A 20,265-nucleotide genomic window follows, 5' to 3' on the forward strand; every position below is an offset into this window, starting at 1 on the left:
CCTGAGTACTATGCACTGAACTGCTTTTAACAAGTTTATGTAATTATTGCGATTAATAATGGAGTTGTTACAAGCACAGAAAACCTCAAGATGGAGTATTATTATGCACTGAATTGTTTTTAATCGGCTCAAATAATTATTGCGATTAATAATGGAGACATTTTTTAGAATGCTTTTATGGTTGTATATTATATACCAAATAAAGCTGACTTGAATTGATTTAATAATTTTTGCAAGCCCATAGGTGTCTTAAAGACAAGAAGGGTATCGACTGCGAATAGGAGAGTGGCAATTTTTTGGTTTGCTAGAGAGGGAGCGTCCGCTGGGATGGCAGATAAAAATTCAACAACTTGGTTGATGTAAAGTGAAAACAAAGTTGGAGTCAGGACGCAACCCTGGCGAACCCCCGCTGTATTTTAATGGGATCGGTGACTTGTCCTTGGCTACCCCATCTTATCCTGGCAAAGTTCTCTTCGTGCAGCCTAATTAAAAGCGCCAGGATTCCCGGGAGCATGCCCTTCTCCCTAAGCACCCACCAAAGTTTGTCCCTGGGATCAAAGTCAAAAGCTGATTTTAAGTCTATGAACGCTATGTATAGGCTCCCCTTGCCCAGCAATACCACCTTCCAGTACAGCATGAGGAGGTGGAAGACCTGATCGATTGTACCAGTCCTCCCGCTTGGAGGAGAGAGAGAATATGATTCTCATCCATCCAGGCCTAGACCTTAGCTAACCGCGAGCGGCAGAAGACTTTTTGGACTCAATCGATCAGGCTGATTGGCCGATAGTTAGAGAGGTTGGCCCTATCACCATTTTTAAAGATAGGGATCACTTCGGCCCCCTTCCATGATTCCGGGATCCTCCCCCTGCCAGCAATGTCATTGGATAGTGTCGTTATATAAGTTGCCTATAAATGAAAGAAAAAGGGGACAAAAGAGGGAACAAACTATCTAAAGTGTCAAGAAAGAATTAAAGACTAAAAAGTAAAAACACTGAAGTTAAAAACTTTTCAAAGCTCTCAGACATTACTAACCTTTCATCTTCACTGTATTATTTCATAGTCTAAAAAGTGGTCTTCACTATAAAAAGGCATTTGTGCAGATTGTTTTAAATATTAGCAATGTTCCTTGACTGTAGGCTGGTGCACTGGCATTTTCCTGCAAAACAGGCATTACAGAGGCATCTGCTTTTGATTCATAATCATGCTATCCTTTTCTTTTCCAGACACTGCTGACTGCCATTTCTATGAGTGCCATAGCAACCAATGGAGTTGTGCCAGGTGAGCTGTGATTTCATACCCTTCTGTCCTTCTGTAAATGAGGAAGCCTGGAGTTGCTCATGGCCAAGTTACTCATCCATTAGCATGGTTTGATGGACCTGTGGTCCTCATATTTTATCCAGTTCTGTTTTTAGGTCTCGGCTAGCATGGCTGCGCACATGCGCAGCTCGCTCGGCGAGATTTCATGATTCTGAGGGAATTCTGTAAAGGGCTTCAAGCCCCGCCCCTCTTTCCCATTGGCTGGTGTCACCGTTTATGCTAAACGGTGGCCAGCCATTGGAAAAGAGCACTTTGTGACGTAGACTTTTCCATTTTTAAGACGGCCCACTTGGACGGGCTCGTCTGACTTCCTCCCGTTGCAAAAGGTTTCTTATCTTTATCGGGCCATGTGTTTCAAACGCATGGCCCCATAAAGACAAGCTCCGCTGCGTGTTTATTTTTGCATCTCGCTAAACCGTGGCTGCCTGGCGAGTGCGCACTCCAGCCATCATAACCCCTCTCCTCCACTACCCGACACCCCCGCGACCTCCCCCGTCTCAGAAAACGCAACCGACGATAGTAAATTTTGCTGCTGCAAAACCGGGATCACAGGCAGCTCTGCCAATGCACCTCACTCCACTGCGTATTGCTACAGTTATACCAATATTTCTCACACGGAATGTGGCTCTTCTTGCAACGTTCACTAGTGTTTTCTATTATTTATATAATGTGTAACGTAGAAAACAGAAATAGCTCAGCACACAACTCAAATTCATGTATTATAGACAGAAATATATGTCAAAGTCAATAAACAAACAGCTATGTAATATATCCCCAAAGATTCACGGTAAACTTCAGTATCTTGATGATTAATTTTTCTTTATTTAGTTGTTCAAGTTATTCTGATTTAAAAGTACAGCATACAATTCATGGGGGATATATCACAACCTGTTTGTTTATTGACTTTGACATATATTTCTGTCTATAATACATGAATTTGAGTTGTGTGCTGAGCTATTTCTCTTTTCTACATTTTTTGGGTGACACCAAATATTAGGGACGCATGAAGGTCACGTCCCTGGCTCTTTGCACCACATTTTTGTTTATTTACACTATTACACTAGCTTGATTGGTGCAGGTTTTCTAGTGCCCTGATCTTCTCTCTGCTGTTTTGTATTACATAATGTGTAACGTAACTGGCGCTCATGTAAAGCTCTCTGCCTGGCGAGCGCTTGTTTCCCACAGTCCCCGGGCAGCGCACCGGGGGCCGGGGTCGGTTGAAAACTCTGCCCCAGGATCCCGCTGGGCTCACTGCTAGGAGCAGGGCGAGCCTGAAAATCCCAGCGCCCCCTCTGCGTGGACTGTAAACTGTGTGACAGGGGAGTTACAGGCCCGACCACCACCATGTACCTATCACCATGACGATTTGCGTAATATTCATTAAAAGGCGACTATGCATAGAATGAATCCACATGGAATGTATTTACACCGCTAGTGAAGCTCTGACGTGTCTGATGCCCTACCGTGCCTAATCCCGGCGCCCCCGCCGGTGGGTACTCTCCAAGAAGACACCCTTGTCATTTATTTATACAAACATGGGTAGCTATCGACGGGCACATTTAATATATACGCACACCAAGCCATTCAAAGGGGATTCGACAAAAATTCGACCAAACTATGCAAGAAACCCCCCTCAAGGTTAATAAAAAACACATCCACCCCCGGATGTGTAATACTTTTTATTTTACTCTCTGGAAAGGAGACAAACCTCACTTGAGAGTCACAGCGTGCTCCTGGCTGAGCCCAATGCTGTGTTACACCCACCAGTGCCCGCCGATTGCCTCACACCTCTGTGTTGTATTCCACCAGCTAGTGCGAATGCTATGACACTCTCTAGCCCATGTGCACTGTAACACCACCCCGTTAATATGTCATGCCACACTTGCCTTCGCACGGGTTATATTGCCCCATCTAACGTGCCTTCCTCGATGTGTATGTTATAACGCACAGCGCTATGCCATACATATTACAATCTGGGATCCATATCTTTGTCACAGTGCATATGCAACGTTACACTCCCCAGCACATATTTTATATTACAACTTTAGAGACTAGTTATGTTACACAACACTGCCCTGTGCATATTACACTCCAAGGCGCATATCGCATAGCACACGCTAGTGCCTGTGCTATCTCGCGCTCTCCAATGAATCAGTCATTGCGCACAATGTATTGCATATTATATTTCACGCCCGCTTCATCTTATATCACACTTTTTGGTGCACATTTTATACCATATACTACATCTAGTTTTCATTTTCAATCGTGCTCTCAGGACTATGTTCTATATAACACTGCGTCCACCTACCCTTTTCACGGGCATTACATTTTGCGATGGGGGTGGAGGGTCAGGGGGTGTTTCTGCCAAGTGAGCTCGGAGTCACAGTCACAAACGTCCTCTTCTTCCTGAATAAAAGTGAGATTATGCTGCCTACTTGTTCATATTTTAAGTAGTTCGCACAGACACACATTTTAAAAACAATAAAGTTCCTAATACCCACCTTCTCTGAACAGTTAGCTTGCTGCCCCATCCACCTCCTCCCTATCCTCTGTTGTCTGAATCCATGGACTAGCCTCCTCCCTCCTGCCATGCATGGTCTGATGTGCTGCCACTGCCCTCCATTTAGCATGATGTACCAGTCCACTCCTCCTGCCCTCCATTGCCCAATTCTATGGCCCATCATTGACCTCCTGCTTAGCCTCTGTGCTTAGCTTGCTGCCCCTATTCTCCTTCCCCCTGCCCTCCGATGTCTTTGTGCATGCCCCTGCTCCATCCTTTTTGCCCACTATGTTCCATGGACCTGCCACTCCTATCTACTCTGAGTGTTCTGTTGAGCTGCCACTCCCCTCCCACCTGCCTAGCATTGTCAGATGACTGTAACCTGTCCCTGCCACCTCCACCCTGCCTGTCCACATGCCATGCCCCTATACCCTTCCTCCTGTCCTCCATGGTCCATTTTACTGCCACACCCTTCTGCCCTCCCTGATCTGTTGTGCTGCAACTGCTCCTCCTGCCTGCCCCACGCGGTCTGTTGTGAGGCCCCTTCCCCTGAACTCTCTTGTCTGTGTCCAGGTCCTGACCCTCCCTTCTATCCTCCATGGTCCTTTGTGCATGCCCCTGCACCCTCCTTCTTGCCCATCATAGCCATTGTGCTGCCACTAACCCTCCTGCTTGCCATGCATGGTCTTCTGTGCTGCCATGGCCCCTCCCACCTTCCCTGTGTGGTCAGCTTGCTGTCCCTGACCCCCTCCCACCTTCCCTCCATGGTCTGTGTTTATGCCACCATAGTCTCATTGTTGCTCTCCATGGTGTGTCTTGTTTCTAGTGCCCATCCTGCCTGACCTCCATGGTCATCTTGCTGCTCCTGCCCTGCCACCTTGCCTCCAGCCTTCTGTTTCCATGTGCAGACCCCCTATTCCCTCCCTCCTGGCTTGTCTGTTCCATTGTAATGCCCCTGATCCGTCCCTCCTGCCCTTTATGGTCTGTTATGCTGAAGCTTTCTCTCCTGTCTGTCCATTATGGTCAGCTAGCTACCATTGCCTCTTTCCCATCTGTTCTCTGTTGTCCATGTGCATGGTCCTGTCCCCTCCCTATTGCTTTCTATGGATTGTTGTGCTGCACTCCCGTCCCGCATGCGCTGTGTGGTGTATTGTGCTGCTGCAAACCCTGATGCCTGCCCTGTAGGGTCAGTTTGGTGCACCTCTCCATGTCCCTCCTGTCCTCTGTTATCCGAGTCCATGTCCCTACCGCAATTCCTCCTGCCTACCATGATTCAATGTACCATACTTGCGAACATTTTGAACTTGGTAAGAGGGAGATTTTGAAAAAAAACTGGGGTATTGATTTTCCCCTTTGAGTTACATTGAAAAAGAGGAGATTGTAGACAGGAGACAGATCAAATAAAGCCCATTTGAGCTTAAAAACATTGGACGTTTCCTGGCTGAAACGGGTCTGTTGGCATGTATGGTTGTACTACCACTGCCTCTTCCTTCTGACCACAATGGTCTATTATATTGCCACAGCCTCTCTTGCCAGTCCTGTATTGTTGGTTTGTTGCCCCTGCCCCCCTTTCCACTGCCCTCCATAGTCTGTTGTGCTGCCACTGCCCTTCCTGCCTGCCCAGTGTGGTCAAATTGTTGCCTCTGCGCACTCCTACCTGCCTTCAATTTTCAGAGTCTGTGCCCCTGGCCTCTGCCTCTCAACAGTATCCCAATGAACAGCTAGATTGCTAACATTCTATATTTATTACAAAAGTGTGGAACGCCTGACGTCATCTTGATGTAATCAAAACTGTAATACCTAGAGTATTTCCTTTAGAAATTACATATATGAGAGGGTCTTATTTGCATCAAAATTATGGTTAGTGCTCTAAAAAACTAAAATGAGGACATATTTTCTGAGTTTTTAAATAGCGACAAAGAACTTTTAAATTATTTGTAATCTTTATGTTTTTTTATCCAGTTGACCACTTGATTTAATGTTGCACCTTGGCGAGAGGATGTGGTGTTACTTCCAGAGCTGCAGACTTTGCAACTGGGGAACCAGGTTGGAGTTTCTGCTTCAGCTCAACATTCTGTGATTGTGGTCAAATCACTTAATCTCCCCATGTCTACAACCAAAATGAATTTGATCTTGTGTGATGTAACCAATGCTCATGTAGAGCATTCCAATACCTGACAAGTCTGCACTATATAAAACTGCAAATAGACAAAAAATAAGTGTTTTGCACACTTCTGTTATTGGGCTACATGTGGGCTACATCTGGGTGATATTTGGGCTACATTTGGGCACTTTTGTCTCTGGTGGCCATTTTAGGAGATTTATTTGTTATGAAGTTTCCTAATTTCCTCATTTACTGCAGTCTCCTCAGTAGGAAATGCTTTCAGTTTTTTACTTTGATTCCATCAAGAAGGCATTCAGATGTGTCACACATTTGCCATAAATTCAGAATGTTAGCACTCTAGTTGCTTATTAGATCACTGAAGTAAAGCTACTGCTCACCAGGGAAGTCTGCTGCTGGTATTGAAAGTGCATGTTTCAGTCTGCATGTCAGAATTTTTTAATGAAATAGAAGAGGATTTGAGAAGTCACTCAGAATGTGCCCTAATATTTCTTTCTGCAGCACTAATCATACTATGGCAAAATGAACCCCCTCATTTTGTTCCTTTTTAAATTAAATGTTTTAAGAATTACCACTTTATTCCAACCAAGATGGCTTCAGGTGTGCCATACGTTTGTCATAAGTAGGACTGTTAGCGCTCTAGTTGTTCTTTAGAACACTCAGGGAAGCTGCAGTAGAACACAAAGGAATCAACTGACAGTCTTTGCCCTTGTTGGATGTACATGTTTTACTGAGAATGTCAGACTTTATTCTCACATGACTGAGAAAGATAATGTGAATTTACAGAAAATATGCTCTCAGTTAGCTTATAGATCACCTTCCAAACCTCTGTGGGAAAAGCATGAGAAAATAGTTTTCTCTCAAACATGATTCATGATATCACAGCAGAAGGCTTTTTCACATGGTAAAATCACCTTAGAACACACCACAATTCCTAAAATGAGTATGGTACCATCAACAAATGATTTATAATGTAACTAAAGTCTTAAAACCTTCTATTAACTGCAATGCTTTTTAATGAGGTGCTATCATGTATATTGGTCCCAAGATGGCTGCCAACACTTCTTGGATGAAGTGCTGACAGCCAATCAGATCTCATGATGAGATGTGTGGTTAGGCTCCGCCCAGATATATGTGATTTTACTTTTGATTTTCTCAGGAACTACTGAACAGATTTACACCATTTATGCAAAAGGCACATGCCTGACCTGAGGACTACCTCTTTGCCAAATTTCAAGTAATTCTGTTCAGCCGTTCGGGCTGTACCTTCGACTAAAGGTCCTATGGGAAAATGCATGGGGAAAACGCGTTTTGGGACCCCCCTTTTTTCTCAGCCCCCGCTTGACGAATCACCCCGAGACTTTCAGGGTAGGAGCGCCCCATTACTTTTGAAAATTTCACGAAGATAAGTCAACCGGCGCCAAAGTTATTCAAAATAGAATTTTCAGATTTCCTATGGGAACTCGGTCCTAACTATAACTATCTACTGGCGACCGCCAGTAGATAATATATATATATATATATATATATATATATATATATATATATATATATATATATATATATATATATTCACTGAAAAAACCATAGGCTTTACAGACGTTATAGTTGGGAATTAGCATTTAAAAAACCTTTGAAATACACAAATAAAAACATAGGTTTCAGGGACATTATAGTTAGTTTTGACATTTGACTCATATAAAAGCTGAGAAATTCGCCTGTTATAGTTAGTTGAGCTAACTATAACTCGCGCGCCTGCAATGCACTGCTGATGGTGTCGCATATTGCATCACTCATGACATGGTCAGTGACATCACTGATGACATCTCAAATGACATCACTGATGACATCATCCAGTGAATGTATGTTTCTGTAAAGTTGAAATATTTTTGATATATATCTATGCCAAGGTGTATTGAAGAATGAATGCATTTACAAGTACCTGAAGGAATTATTTAGTAGGTGCGTGACTGACTGTATAGGCGAGTGATTGAACATGTCTTAATGAATGCATGGGTTAGTGACTACACTGTGTAAAAGTCTGTATTAGTCTCTCAGTTGGTGTGTAAGCAACTGCATGGGTTGCTGAATAGGTACATGAGTATCTATATGGGTTAATGATTTGTTGTCTGAGTATCTGCATGCGTCCGAGTGTCTGTATGGGTGGGTGGGGGGTGTATGACTCTGTGCATAGATGTCTGAGTGGGTGATTCACTGGTTGTATGGATTCAAAAGCGCATCTGGGAAGGACTGTTTGGATAAGTTACTGTGTGTATGCGTGTGTTGTTGAGTGAATGAATGTCTCAGTGGTATATGTTTTAAGGCACTATGGGCCATATGTACGTAGCCTAATACCGGTCGGTAACGGCCGATTTTCGGTAATTATACCGTTACCGACCGGTATTTAGGCTTTTGACATGTAGGGGGCTCATTGCTGTATTCGGTAATTTACCGAATCGGTAAAATTACCGAATCGGTAATTTTACCGATTCGGTAAATACCGAATACAGAAATGAGATGTAGGGGGAGTGTGTGGTGGGTGTGGGGATTCGTTATTTACCACCAACTGTAAGTTGGTGGTAAATGACAAATGACTCGGGAAATGCATTTTTTGGCCCTTAGATGTGTGCAATGTGGCAGACACACATGCCCTCAGGGCATGTATGTGTGCCACATGTGCACACATGCAAAAATCAGGGGTGCAACAGGGTGTCAATGTGACACCCTGCCACCCTTGATTGAGCTCCCCCCATTACCGATTCGGTAATGGTAACTGGCTTCCCATTGATTCCTATGGGCCTCCTGGCCCATAGGAATCAATGAGATACATGTTACCATTACCGAATCGGTAAATACCGATTCTAAAATACCGACACTTACCGAATCGGTATTTTTTTACCTACATTACATTTACCGATTCATAAATACTGAATCGGTATGATTCGGTATTTATGAAGTGGTAAATGTAATTTACCTACATAAGGCCCTATATGTGAGTGTTGGAGTATATAAATGACTATACATGAGAGTAGCTTATTTGAAGAGTTTGTGTATAAATGAGTGTCTGCTTGTATCAGTAATTGGATAAGACAGTAAATATGTGTTAGTATCTCTATAAATAAGTGATATGGTGTGTCTATAAATAACGGACTTGGTGTGTATAACTGTATACATGAGTAAATGGATATGTGATTGATTCTTTGCATTACTGACTAGGTGTGTGAGTAACTCTATGGATGAGCTGCGGAGTGTGACTGCATGTATAGATGTATGAGTGCATATTATACTACTGTATTGATGAGTAACTGTATAAGTGACTGGATGTGTGTGTAGACCTAGGAAACAGTGAGTGGTATGTAGTATATGGCATTGTTGTGTGTATAGTTTCAAAAATTGTAGTCTGCATTTTAGTATGGGTGTATCAAAGTTTATATTAGGGCATCAGTATGTGCATCAGATTATCACGTGGATGATGACATCAGTGATGTCATTTGAGATGTCATCAGTGATGTCACTGACCATGTCATGAGTGATGTAATTTGTGACATCATCAGCAGTGCATTGCGGGCGCGTGAGTTATAGTTAGCTCAACTAACTATTACAGGCAAATTTCTCTGGTTTTATAGAAGTCAAATGTCCAACTAACTATAATGTCCCTGAAACCTAGGGTTTTTTAATGAATGTCAAAGGTTTTTTAAATGCTAATTCCTAACTATAACGTCTGTAAAACCTATGGTTTGTTCAGTGAATTTCAAAGGTTTTTTAAATGTTAATTTCCTATTTTAATGTTTATAAAACCTATATTTTTTCTATTTTTTTTGTAATATTTTGGATCTCTATTATACTTCTTTTTTTTACTTTAAAAATTAAGTAGTGTTTTATATCTTCCTTAAAAAATATGTATATCTTTTTTTTTTTTTTTTTTAGAAAACTGCACTCCCATACCGGTAGTGTACCAAGCTCCATCACCACGCGAATCCTATCTGCCATTTTGCTAAACTCGTAAAGGATGCGCATTTTGTATCCGACGGATCCGTGGCACCGCAACCCGTTCAACATCATATACGTATGAGTTCGTGCCAGTGGCTACATAGGTATCCGACTGGTACACAGTATCAAGCCACGCGTTACGTCATGTACGTATGGGGTCGCATCGCTGTGCGTTGCGTATGCGACGAGTGCACGCTGCTAGGACCTGTGTTACGTCATAGACGTATAGTGTCGTGCCGGGTACGCCTTTCCCTCGGTTTTTTTTTATATGTCTCAAAACTATATCTAAATAACTTTAAACCGTATATGAGAGCAAGCGATAATCTAAAATATTTTAAACATTTATATATTTCTAACTGTAATAAACTTATATTATGATAATATTTTCTCAAAATCTTGTCGGGTGCGGCCTCCTTGCACCCTCGATGCGCGATTGCCATGTGACCTTAAAAAAAAAAAGCATTTGATTAGTTCATAACATTTCACATTGTAACAGTTGGAGGACCCCACCCATTTTAGTCATGCTCTCTACAGCGTTTGATGAGACACACCCCTTCTGCTTAGAGATCTTTTTTGAAAGGTTTCTTTGCTGTGTGCACCTATCTTCTACTGCACACAACGATCATCTTGATCAATATTCATGGTCTGTACATTAGCCTTCCATGTGTGATGGCCATGCATCTCAAACGTTACATCAAAAATCAAATGTGTGTTACACGATGCCCCTGGTGTGTGTGTGTGCACATTATTGTGCTGCCTTTCAACCTGGGTATTGCTGGCCCGAAGGGGTATCATCAGCCACGGGCAGAGTGCACATCCTATATCACATGTGACAAACAGTAAACAGTAATGTGTACATTTGTATTGCTGTATTCTCTGTTGTCAGGCTTTACCAGTATAGTAGTGTCATATGTGAGACTTTCAGATTCACGTTTGGCATGCATTGCTTAACTATAATGATTGTTATCACTATTTATGACGTAGCCTCACTGCTGATCCTCCCTCCATCCGATCACATTCACATGTGTGCGCTTCGCGATAGCAACACTTTCAATAATACCGCACACCATTGACATGAGTGTCTGCGCATATCCACAACCTTGACAACGACATGTGATGTTGGCCATTGAATTTTTCGAACAGCATCTCATTAGTGATAGTTGCCGCCCTCCTGGTACATGCTACATTAATATAAATTCCGCATTCTGCAACGTCAAAACTGCAACAGAAACACACATAAGTACACTTCCTGGCCAGGCAGGAACTGAACAACGCCCAGGTCCCCGGAACTATTATTCACACCCCTACGCTCGCCTGGCGTACGCAAGCCCAGCCCACTTTGCATACGTATAAATAGGATAACGACGACGCCACATGTCCCAGTTATTCTACACTGCCTCAGGTGATATGGCCGCATCCACCTCGCATATCACAGTGCGCAATAAAAAAAGCGCTCCATAAGGCGTACACCATCGTCGCAATCAACACTGCACCTGAATTGTGAACACTGCCGCCCGTCGTGTTTGGACACACAACAATGACAGCAGGTGAGCAGTGGGCCCTGGGTGCACAGAGGCTGCAATTGAGCACGATGCTACGGGAGGGGTGGGGTGCATCAGCCTGGGTGCGCAGGTACAAACAAGCGATATTGCCCTGCTTAATAATGTGTTCTCTGACCTTATTCAGTCACATGTCTGTCTCATTTTAAGGATCTGCTGGACCGTACTGTAGGCCTGAGCCAGCGGGCAGCGCTGACCTACAGACACGTGTTGAGCGCAGTGCTGCGGGAGGGGTGGGGTGCATCAGCCTGTGTCCAAAGGTGCGAACAACCGATGTTACCCTGCGTGCCGATGTGATCTCTGACCTCATTCAGTCACATCTGTCTCATTTTAAGGACCTGCTGGACCGTACTGTAGGCCTGAGCCAGCAGGCAACGCTGCCCTACAGACACGTGGCGTTGGCTTTTGGTGCACTGTAGTGAGCTGATTACTAAGTGTACATGCACACAGGCTTGCGCCACTACATTACATCCACACATTATGCTTCTACCATGCGCTCTGTTCCTTTGTATGTGAACGTTGGCATAACATATTATTATTTAACCTTGTGTATTCTCGTGCACTCCAACTCCTCTTTGAACCACGATTACCACTAACAGTTCAAAGATCGTGCTTCAAGAAGGAAGGATGCACTCAACTGGTGTTCTCTATTAACGTTGAAAGAAACCTTCATTTACCTCAAGACGTTTCCAACATATTTTTTGTCCCTTTTCAGACACTGGGTTAGTGGAGCCAAAATGGGCGGAGCGGGTGCTCACCCCGTGATGATGCCCTTGGCATTCTGACGCCTTCCACCGTAGTATCAAGACACCGTCCCCGACCAGAGACCTGCTGGTCCACCCTGATAGCGGCACCCCGGAGTTGGAGCTCGCACTGGCACGTCCCTGGACACACCGGTTGTGGCAGGTGAGCAGTCAAGCCTCAGCGCGCAGGAGCTGCAAGTGAGCACAGGACAGAGAAAGGGGCTGGGGAGCAGCAGCCTGGGTGCACGGGTGCAGGCAAGCGATGTTCCCATAGATAAGAATGTAATCTCTGGCCTCATTCATATCTATGTTTCATTTTAAGGACTTGCTGGACCGCACTCTTTCTCGCGGACCCCAGCGTCCCAGACACACGGGTGACGGGAAGTGAACAGTGAGGGCTGGGTGCAGTAGGCCGGCGCTCTGTCTCCTCCTCTTGTTCTTTTCACTCTCCCTCCCATTCTCCCTTCCACCCACTCGCTCTCTGTCCCATTCTTACTTTCCTCCGTTCATTCTCACTACCTTTCTTTTTCTCTTAGACATGGCACACATACTTATGTTTCTTTTTTGTCTTGCAGGTTTTGTACGCTGCTTCCGGAGGAGTCCCACCCACTTCTTTCATGTTTTACTGTTGTTCGAATAAACTTACATTTCCATTTATTTGTGTTGCGTTAATAAAAGTTATTTATTTTTACCAATAAATAACTGAGTTTATGGGTCTTCTTTTTCTGACAACACTTGTCTGTAGTGTAAAAATCGGCGGTTGATAGTAGGTTATAAGGAAACTTTTGTTTAATTTTCCGGTGCACCTACCAAATATAAACCAACAGACTATTACATAAGTGAAGCCTGGGTAATTGTACAACGGGAAGAGTTCTATGAGTGTATCACTTTATAACACCATGAGTACTGCCCGTGTGATTTCAGAACCAATAAGGCACTGCCTAGGGCCAACGAGGCATCAAGGACTGGCGAGGCCCACCCTACATATTTAAATAAAGCCCCGGAGGTTGCCGATCCCCATTCTCTAGTTGGCCTCGAAGCCCCCAGAACAATTCGTAAACAATACCCCGGGGAGGTGTCGATCCCCTAGTCTGCGAAACGTCTCTGTGCCCTCCCGCAACTTATTTACATGTGAGATTAAGATCCCCAGTGCTGCAGAGACCCCGCAATATAATAATAGGATTTGCCCCGGAACATTACCCACTAGTGGGCATATTTAAATGAACGGGTGAGACCCCACTTCATTTTTTTTCTTCTCTATTTTTACCATCCGGTTCCACTTTATTGAAACGATACGAGGTTTTCCTCCTCTCGCTCCGAGGCAAACAAGAATTTACTATCACAGGGTGCAAGCAATGCTCCCACCCTGTAATAGCATACATTAATGTCCCGCGCTTGCACACCCCGGGACATTGTATGACCTGCGCCTGGGAGGTGGCGATCCATTGTTTAATGCATTACTACAGAATTAGTATAAACGCATACTGACACTACTTGCACACGTGTGGTACAGCAACCAGAGTGTAGTGACGAGGCAGAGGAATCCCAAAATCAAAAAATATAAATCCTACCAGAGGTAGGATCACATAGTTCAATCAGCCGATGACCCTGGGATGAGTAGAAACAGATTCACCAAGAAAACGGGTCTTCAGCACACGACCCTGGGATGAGTAGAAACAGATTCACCAAGATGCACAAAATCTTGGTGAGTGCTGCCTTCTTTTCACCTTCTCCCGCTCGTCGCCAAATTTATGTAGTGAACAGGAAGACCGCAGTGGATCCGATAAGTAGATTTATTGCAGGAAAAGACAGCCACCAACAGGACCAGACACCAAGGCATCCGTCTTCTCCAGCACCATGTACAAACTCCCCAAGATTCCCCTCATGACAGCCCTATATTCTAACATTACATACTTACATTTTACTATCATTACATACTAACATTGTACTATGACTTGCATTGAAATAGTACACAGAGCACATCACTTTACAGCAATGAGCTCACGGTTTAGTCCCCGAGTCTTCAGACTAGTAGGGGTGAGTAGTTTGCTTCCCACTCCCTGTATAGTATAAACGCATACTAACACTACTTACAGTTATACTACAGCGGCCAGTATGCTACAGCGCCCACAGCCCATCACTTTACAACAATCAGCTCGGTTTGATCCCCGAATCTTCACACCTGTAGGCGTAGTAATTCGCTTCCCACGTCCTGTATAATATAAATGCATGGTAGAGCTCAGTAGTTCGCTTCCCACTCCCTGTATCGTATAAACGCCTACTAACACTATTTCCACAGGTATCCTACAAACACCACAGCACATCACTTTACAGCAATGACCTCCCGGTTTAGGCTCTAGGTTTCATGCCAGACTGTAGCAGCATCTCATCTCAGCACCATGTCACTCTGAGCAACACCGGTAGGTGTAACTACTTCGCTTCACACTCCCTCACAGAGGTTACAGTGCTCCTATCCTCCTGTTTCCTACTCTTTTCGCCCTTTTTCCCCCCTTACTCGCTTCAATGGAATCACAAAATGGTGGGCAACACTTCCTAGTTACAGCCTCTCGCAGCGCTCACAACCAATAAGCAGCAAGGTCGTGCTCGTAACGCCTCAGCCAATCAGATGGCAGACTTCCCAAATATCGATATCTGTAAATTTCGATATTTCTCAAAAACTACTGAACGGATTTACACCAAATTAACAAAAGCGTGCTTTCTAGACCAAGACCCTTCTTCCTGCCAAATGTGGGGTAATTCCGTTCACCCGTTCGACCTGTAGCCTTGTCTAAAGTTTCCTACGGAAATTAACATGGCGAAAACACGTTTTGGGACCCCCCTTTTTTCTCTGCCCCCCCCCCCCCCCCCCTTGACGAATCACCCCCAAACTTCCCACAGAGGAGCTGATATCAACAAAGAATGAGTTTAGAACATTTCATGAAGATTCATCAAACGACGCCAAAGTTATAAGCAAAACAAAAAATGCTCTTCCTATGGAAACTTGGTCCTAACTATAACTACCTACTGGCGACCTCCAGTAAGTAATTTATATATTTGTTTATAGGGACTTTCAGCCGACCCTCTTCTTCCATTAGTCTGTTGTCATTCACATTTTTGTTCCACCCACTGTAGCATGGGGCAGTGGGTCAGACCTCTTCAGCCTTTGGCTAACTTCACAGGATTTATTATTTCAAAACACATCAACACATAAAGTAATTCCTTTCAGTGCCATTGACCACAGTGGCAATGTGTTCTTTCTTTAAACCAAAAAAGTTTGTTTTTAGACAGTAGTTTTTTATGTTGAATGCCGGCCAGCTCCCACCGCAAAAATATTTTACAAAAACCGTGACAAAATAAGCATGGACAAAGTCAAAAGGCTGGGAGACAACACTTTTTTTTGTTTTGTTAATCTGTGTAACATTTTTTAGTGACTCATAAGCAATGCAGATAACAGAAATAGACATGTGACATGCGTATTTCTTATGTTTATTGCAATTAAAAAGCACAGAGTTGGGTATCTGTCTTTCAAACTTATAAATGTGCTTGTAACCCAAGCCAAGTTCCCTTCAAAACCTATATTGAACATTATAATAATTTTCAAAGCAGCCCTTTGTTATTTAGATGTGAAATTGTTTCCTAAAAATGGATTATGAAGTCCTAGCATCAGGGGCTGGGCTTGGTTGTTCACTGAGAAATTGCTGGATTTTGCTACTTTTTGTACTTCCTAGAAAGATAAGGTTTCCAGATGACTTTGTGCTAAAAGTGACATTATTTCTTGGGCCTTCATTCAACAACCAAATGCATTCGGGATTTTGTAGTCATTGTTTGTGTCGTTTGAGCAAATCTGAGTTCCTTTGTTATATTCATGCCCAGAGTTATACAAAGAGCTAGAACTTTGTGCAGCTTTCAAGTGAGACAGTGTGGCTAGACACTCTCTTGGTCAGTGCATTACTGTTCACAACGCCATGTTCAAAGCAGGCCTGTTATGTTTGTTAGTCACTCTCAGCATCTCCGCAAGCGCCGAAGGGGATACGTCGATGTTATCAGTTGGCATGGAGTGATGGCGGTCCTCCACTTTATTGCATGGCATACAGAAGGTCAAAACTGGGCTTCTTTGTTGCATCAAGGATGCCATGAGTTCTATTGAAAGGCATAGCTTGACCATAAGTGTCCAATCCAAGGAAGTGATTTCTCCTTTAGGAATCACATTAACTTACTTATCTATCCAAGATGTTCCATAGTCTCTTCCTTTAAGGTTAGTTTCTATTTCTGGCTTATAAAAGGGAGAGTGTGGAAAGGGTGGTGGTGTTGCAATGTATTTCGAGCCCTGATTTTTCATTGCGTTCACTGCCCCTTGCGCTACATTTCTGATGTATACTTCTAACCACAGATTCCTCACCTTGTAATTATCCTGAGGTGACACTGGGTTTGGAAAACTCAAAATGTAGTGCTCCTACGTACCAGTAGGTGGCCCTGTGGGACTATGTGTCGACTCTGTGACGTATATAATTGCCATCAAACCATGCTGACATAGTTGCTTTCTTTCCACAGCGTCAGACGCGGATCCGGAGCTCCGCTCTTCTTCACTCTGTGAAGAAATTTTTTCTTATGATTTTCTCAAACTTCACACAGTAGGCACAGGGGCAATTCCCTACCCAAGACTACAGGGTTTCAACCTTGTAGGGACTGTCCCAAACAGGTGCCTGTCACAGATCCCCAAGAGGTGTGCCTCCGGTGTTGAAGTTTGGCGCACAGTTCCAAGGACTGCGCCCAAATGAATCCAACAGCCATACCAGACCACAAAGTGCAGCTCCTCATTGCAAATCAACACGCAGGTCCCACGCCAGGTTGAAAGCATGAGGGCAGGCTGGCTCCCGAAGCCATTCCCACATCAGATCTTTTTCCCAGTCACAGTCTTTGGGTAAGTCCAAGAAGAAACACACGAAGGAGCTGATATCATCTTTGGTCCTGATGCATCCCGGGTCCTGGGTCCATCAACATTGCAGCAGTTCGGAACATTTCAAGAGTTCATGCTGTGCATCTTTGTCATACTTCTAGCTCCCTCTGGTGCACCTTCAGCCCCCAAGGATCCGCACAATCCTCCAGTCCAGTTACTGCAGGCAAATCTGTCCTTGGCACTGTCTCTGTTCCTTGAGCCTTCTTCGGGTTCCACACCAGCATCGGTGCGGACTTTGGGTCCAGTGCCAAAATTTGTGGTGGTCCTTTGAATGCCAGCACCAAAGCTGCCGGCGGAGCCACAACCAATTGTGATATCTTTCTCTGAGCCAAATTTGTCCCAACCTTCACTGAGGCAGTGCTCAGATCCTCATGTGACGCAGCCACTACTCGGTCACTCAGACTCATACACTATTCAACTACAGTGAAGTCACGCCCTGGTGCAGCACCAGCTTTTTAGCTCGCACTCCGTCAGCAATGACAATGGCGACGATGGGGAAGAGTTTGCCCACCTTATGATGAAGATAATTGGTATATGGATCTGAAGGATGCCAGTGGGTTGGATACATCTCCCAATACTGGGTTGCTTAACCCTCATTTTACTGGCAGTTCTAGAAGACTTACAGGCTTTCTTGGTCAACACTTTTCAGGGTGGCAAGTATGTGTCTAAGTTCATCATCCTCTCAGGTATAGACACCACTTTTAGGAAGAATTACTAGGACAAGCGTGGCACTTTGGCACCATGCATGGATGAGATCTACATACTTCTCTGGGGATGTCCAAGTATCCCTAATAGACATGCTCTTTGACAGTTCCCACCATGTTTGTCAAAAAGGCAGACTCAGCCCTGGATCATTTTAAAAAGAGCCCAGCAATGGCACGCTCTTGGGACCTTTAGTCACCAGTCCAACAGCCCCTCTTCAGGATTTTTGCTCTATTTGGGGATATGCCAGGTGCTTGACGTATCCACAGTATCAAGCCCGCTGTCTACACAAAAGGCCTAGCCCTTGCAAGGTCAGAGATGTGGGCCGACCATGCAGCAACAGGCCATCAGGTGCAGGGTGGATACCAATCCCCTGCCCTTTTGTCAGCAACCACAAAATCTCTTTAGTGCCCTGCTGAGGTGCATAAAACCATCCAGTAGTATGTAGGGTCAGCCCCTCCTCCGGTAGTGGTGGAATATTACATTTGACAGGTGGGTTCTTCAAATTGTCCAACGGGGTTATAGCTTACCATTCTTTTTCACCCCACCACATGTGCCACCTACATCAGAGCAGCTTTTGGAGGCCCATCTGTCCGTTTCACACCAGGAGATTCAGCCTCTTTTGACCAAAGGAACCATAGAGAGGATACCGGTCTCAGAAGTGGGGACTGGATGTTATTCCTGCTACTTTCATGTGCCAAAGATTGGAGGCCTCTGTCCAATATGGGATTTCCCCCTCTCAGTGCCTTCCTCCACAAGGACAAATGTAAGATGATCACGCTAACCCAGGTTCTTTCTGCTCTATATCCCGGATTCTGGATTGTGGCATTGAACCGGTTGGACACCTGTTTTCACATCCCTGTACTACAGGCTCACAAGGGCTACCACCAGTTCAAGGGGGGGGGAGGGACTAGCCTTTTCAGTTTGCTGTGCTCACTTTCGAGCTCACTGGTGCCCCATGGCTATTCAGAAAGGTGATGGTGTTGGTCGCTGCCCATTGTCTGGTGTACCAGTCTTGCCCTACCTCAACAACTGGCTGTTGAAGGCTGGGCTGCCACAGTCAGCTGTCGTTGTTCAAATCATCTGTTGTGATGCGTTTTCGTAAAGTTGTGCAACATATGTTTCTGCTGATGCTCTTTAAGATGGCAAAGTGGGACTAAAATGTGTTCCTTACTTTTCTCATGTGTGCTCCCTTTGAACCGGTTTACAGTTGTCAATTGCGCCTCTTCAAATCAAAAATGATGGTTGTGATAACATCAGCACACTGTGTAAGCTGCAGGCACCCTCGTTCCAACCACATTATACAATTTTTTTACCAGGACAAACTTGTGTAGGACTTGAGCTGTGTTCTTGATGAAGGTGGTGACACCTTTTCACATCGCACACGCCCTCACTCTCCTGACCTCCTTTGCACCGCCTCATCCCTTTAAAGAGGAAAAGAGAGCGCTCAACTTGTACTTCGATCACATCAAAAAACATTGGATAGTTGATCAGGTCTCTTTGGGGTTTTCTAGGGCAAAGCAGTGCAGAAGTTGACCATCTCCTCATGGATAGTCCTCTGCATTGAGATCAACTGCGCATTGGCTAAGAAGCAGCCTCGAGAATGTCTGAGGGCTCATTCCCTAAGAGCCAAAGCTGTGTGTGGCAGCTACATAGGTACCAGTGCACATGTTTGCAAAGCACTGTTTCCTAGACAGTCTGGTCCACCAGGATGAGCATTTTGCCTGTTCGGAATCTGCAGGACCTTTTAGTCTGAGACATTCCATAGAACCACCACAGAGGAACTCTTTGGTATCTAATCGTAAGGCAAGGAATCTGTGGTTGTGGTGGAGACACTTCTCTGTTCTGTGGAGTGGGCTTTTTTCCATCTAAAAATGTTCCACCTTAGGAATCTTCCAATTTGCTGATTGGCTCCTCCTCTAAGAGACTGGGCAAGCTTACGAAAGAAACTGATGTCAGAGCACATGGGTGGCACTTATTTCCTGCTCTGCTCATCACTTCCTGAGTGGAACGATGTTGCACTACGCCACCTACAGGTGCACAGGAGAACTTATTTTTGAGTTTTCTGGATCCAGTGTGGCACCAGGAGATATTCACAAGGTGAGAAATCTGCTGTTAGAAGTACCCATCATAAATGTATAGCAAGGGGCAGTGAATGCAATTAAAAATAGGATCAAGATGCATCTCAACACCACCCCCTTTTTCACACATTCCCTTTGAGAAGCCAAAACTAATAATTTACCTCAGAGGAAAAGACTTTGCGACATCTTTGATTGGAACCGATTTTAGACAGGTCTCAGCTTATGTTATGCTACAAGATAAAAAAGTGCATACTGTGGCTTGGGAAGATTCTGCTTGTGTTCCCTTGCCCCAAC

At 44.4% G+C, this 20,265-nt stretch overlaps 1 protein-coding gene across 3 annotated transcripts in view; it reads left to right on the forward strand.

The window, feature by feature from the left end:
* Window positions 1-20,265, forward strand: part of LOC146869338 (solute carrier family 12 member 6-like) — an 836,907-nt gene that overhangs the window by 275,042 nt on the left and 541,600 nt on the right. For all 3 annotated transcript variants that reach the window (XM_085651026.1, XM_085651041.1, XM_085650987.1), the window contains one exon: window positions 1,224-1,278. In XM_085651026.1, coding sequence (XP_085507152.1) covers window positions 1,224-1,278 — 55 coding nt within the window. The remainder of the gene's footprint in view (window positions 1-1,223; window positions 1,279-20,265) is intronic.

This window comes from Triturus cristatus, chromosome 1_1, assembly GCF_964204655.1.
Source record: "Triturus cristatus chromosome 1_1, aTriCri1.1, whole genome shotgun sequence".
NCBI lineage: Eukaryota > Metazoa > Chordata > Amphibia > Caudata > Salamandridae > Triturus > Triturus cristatus.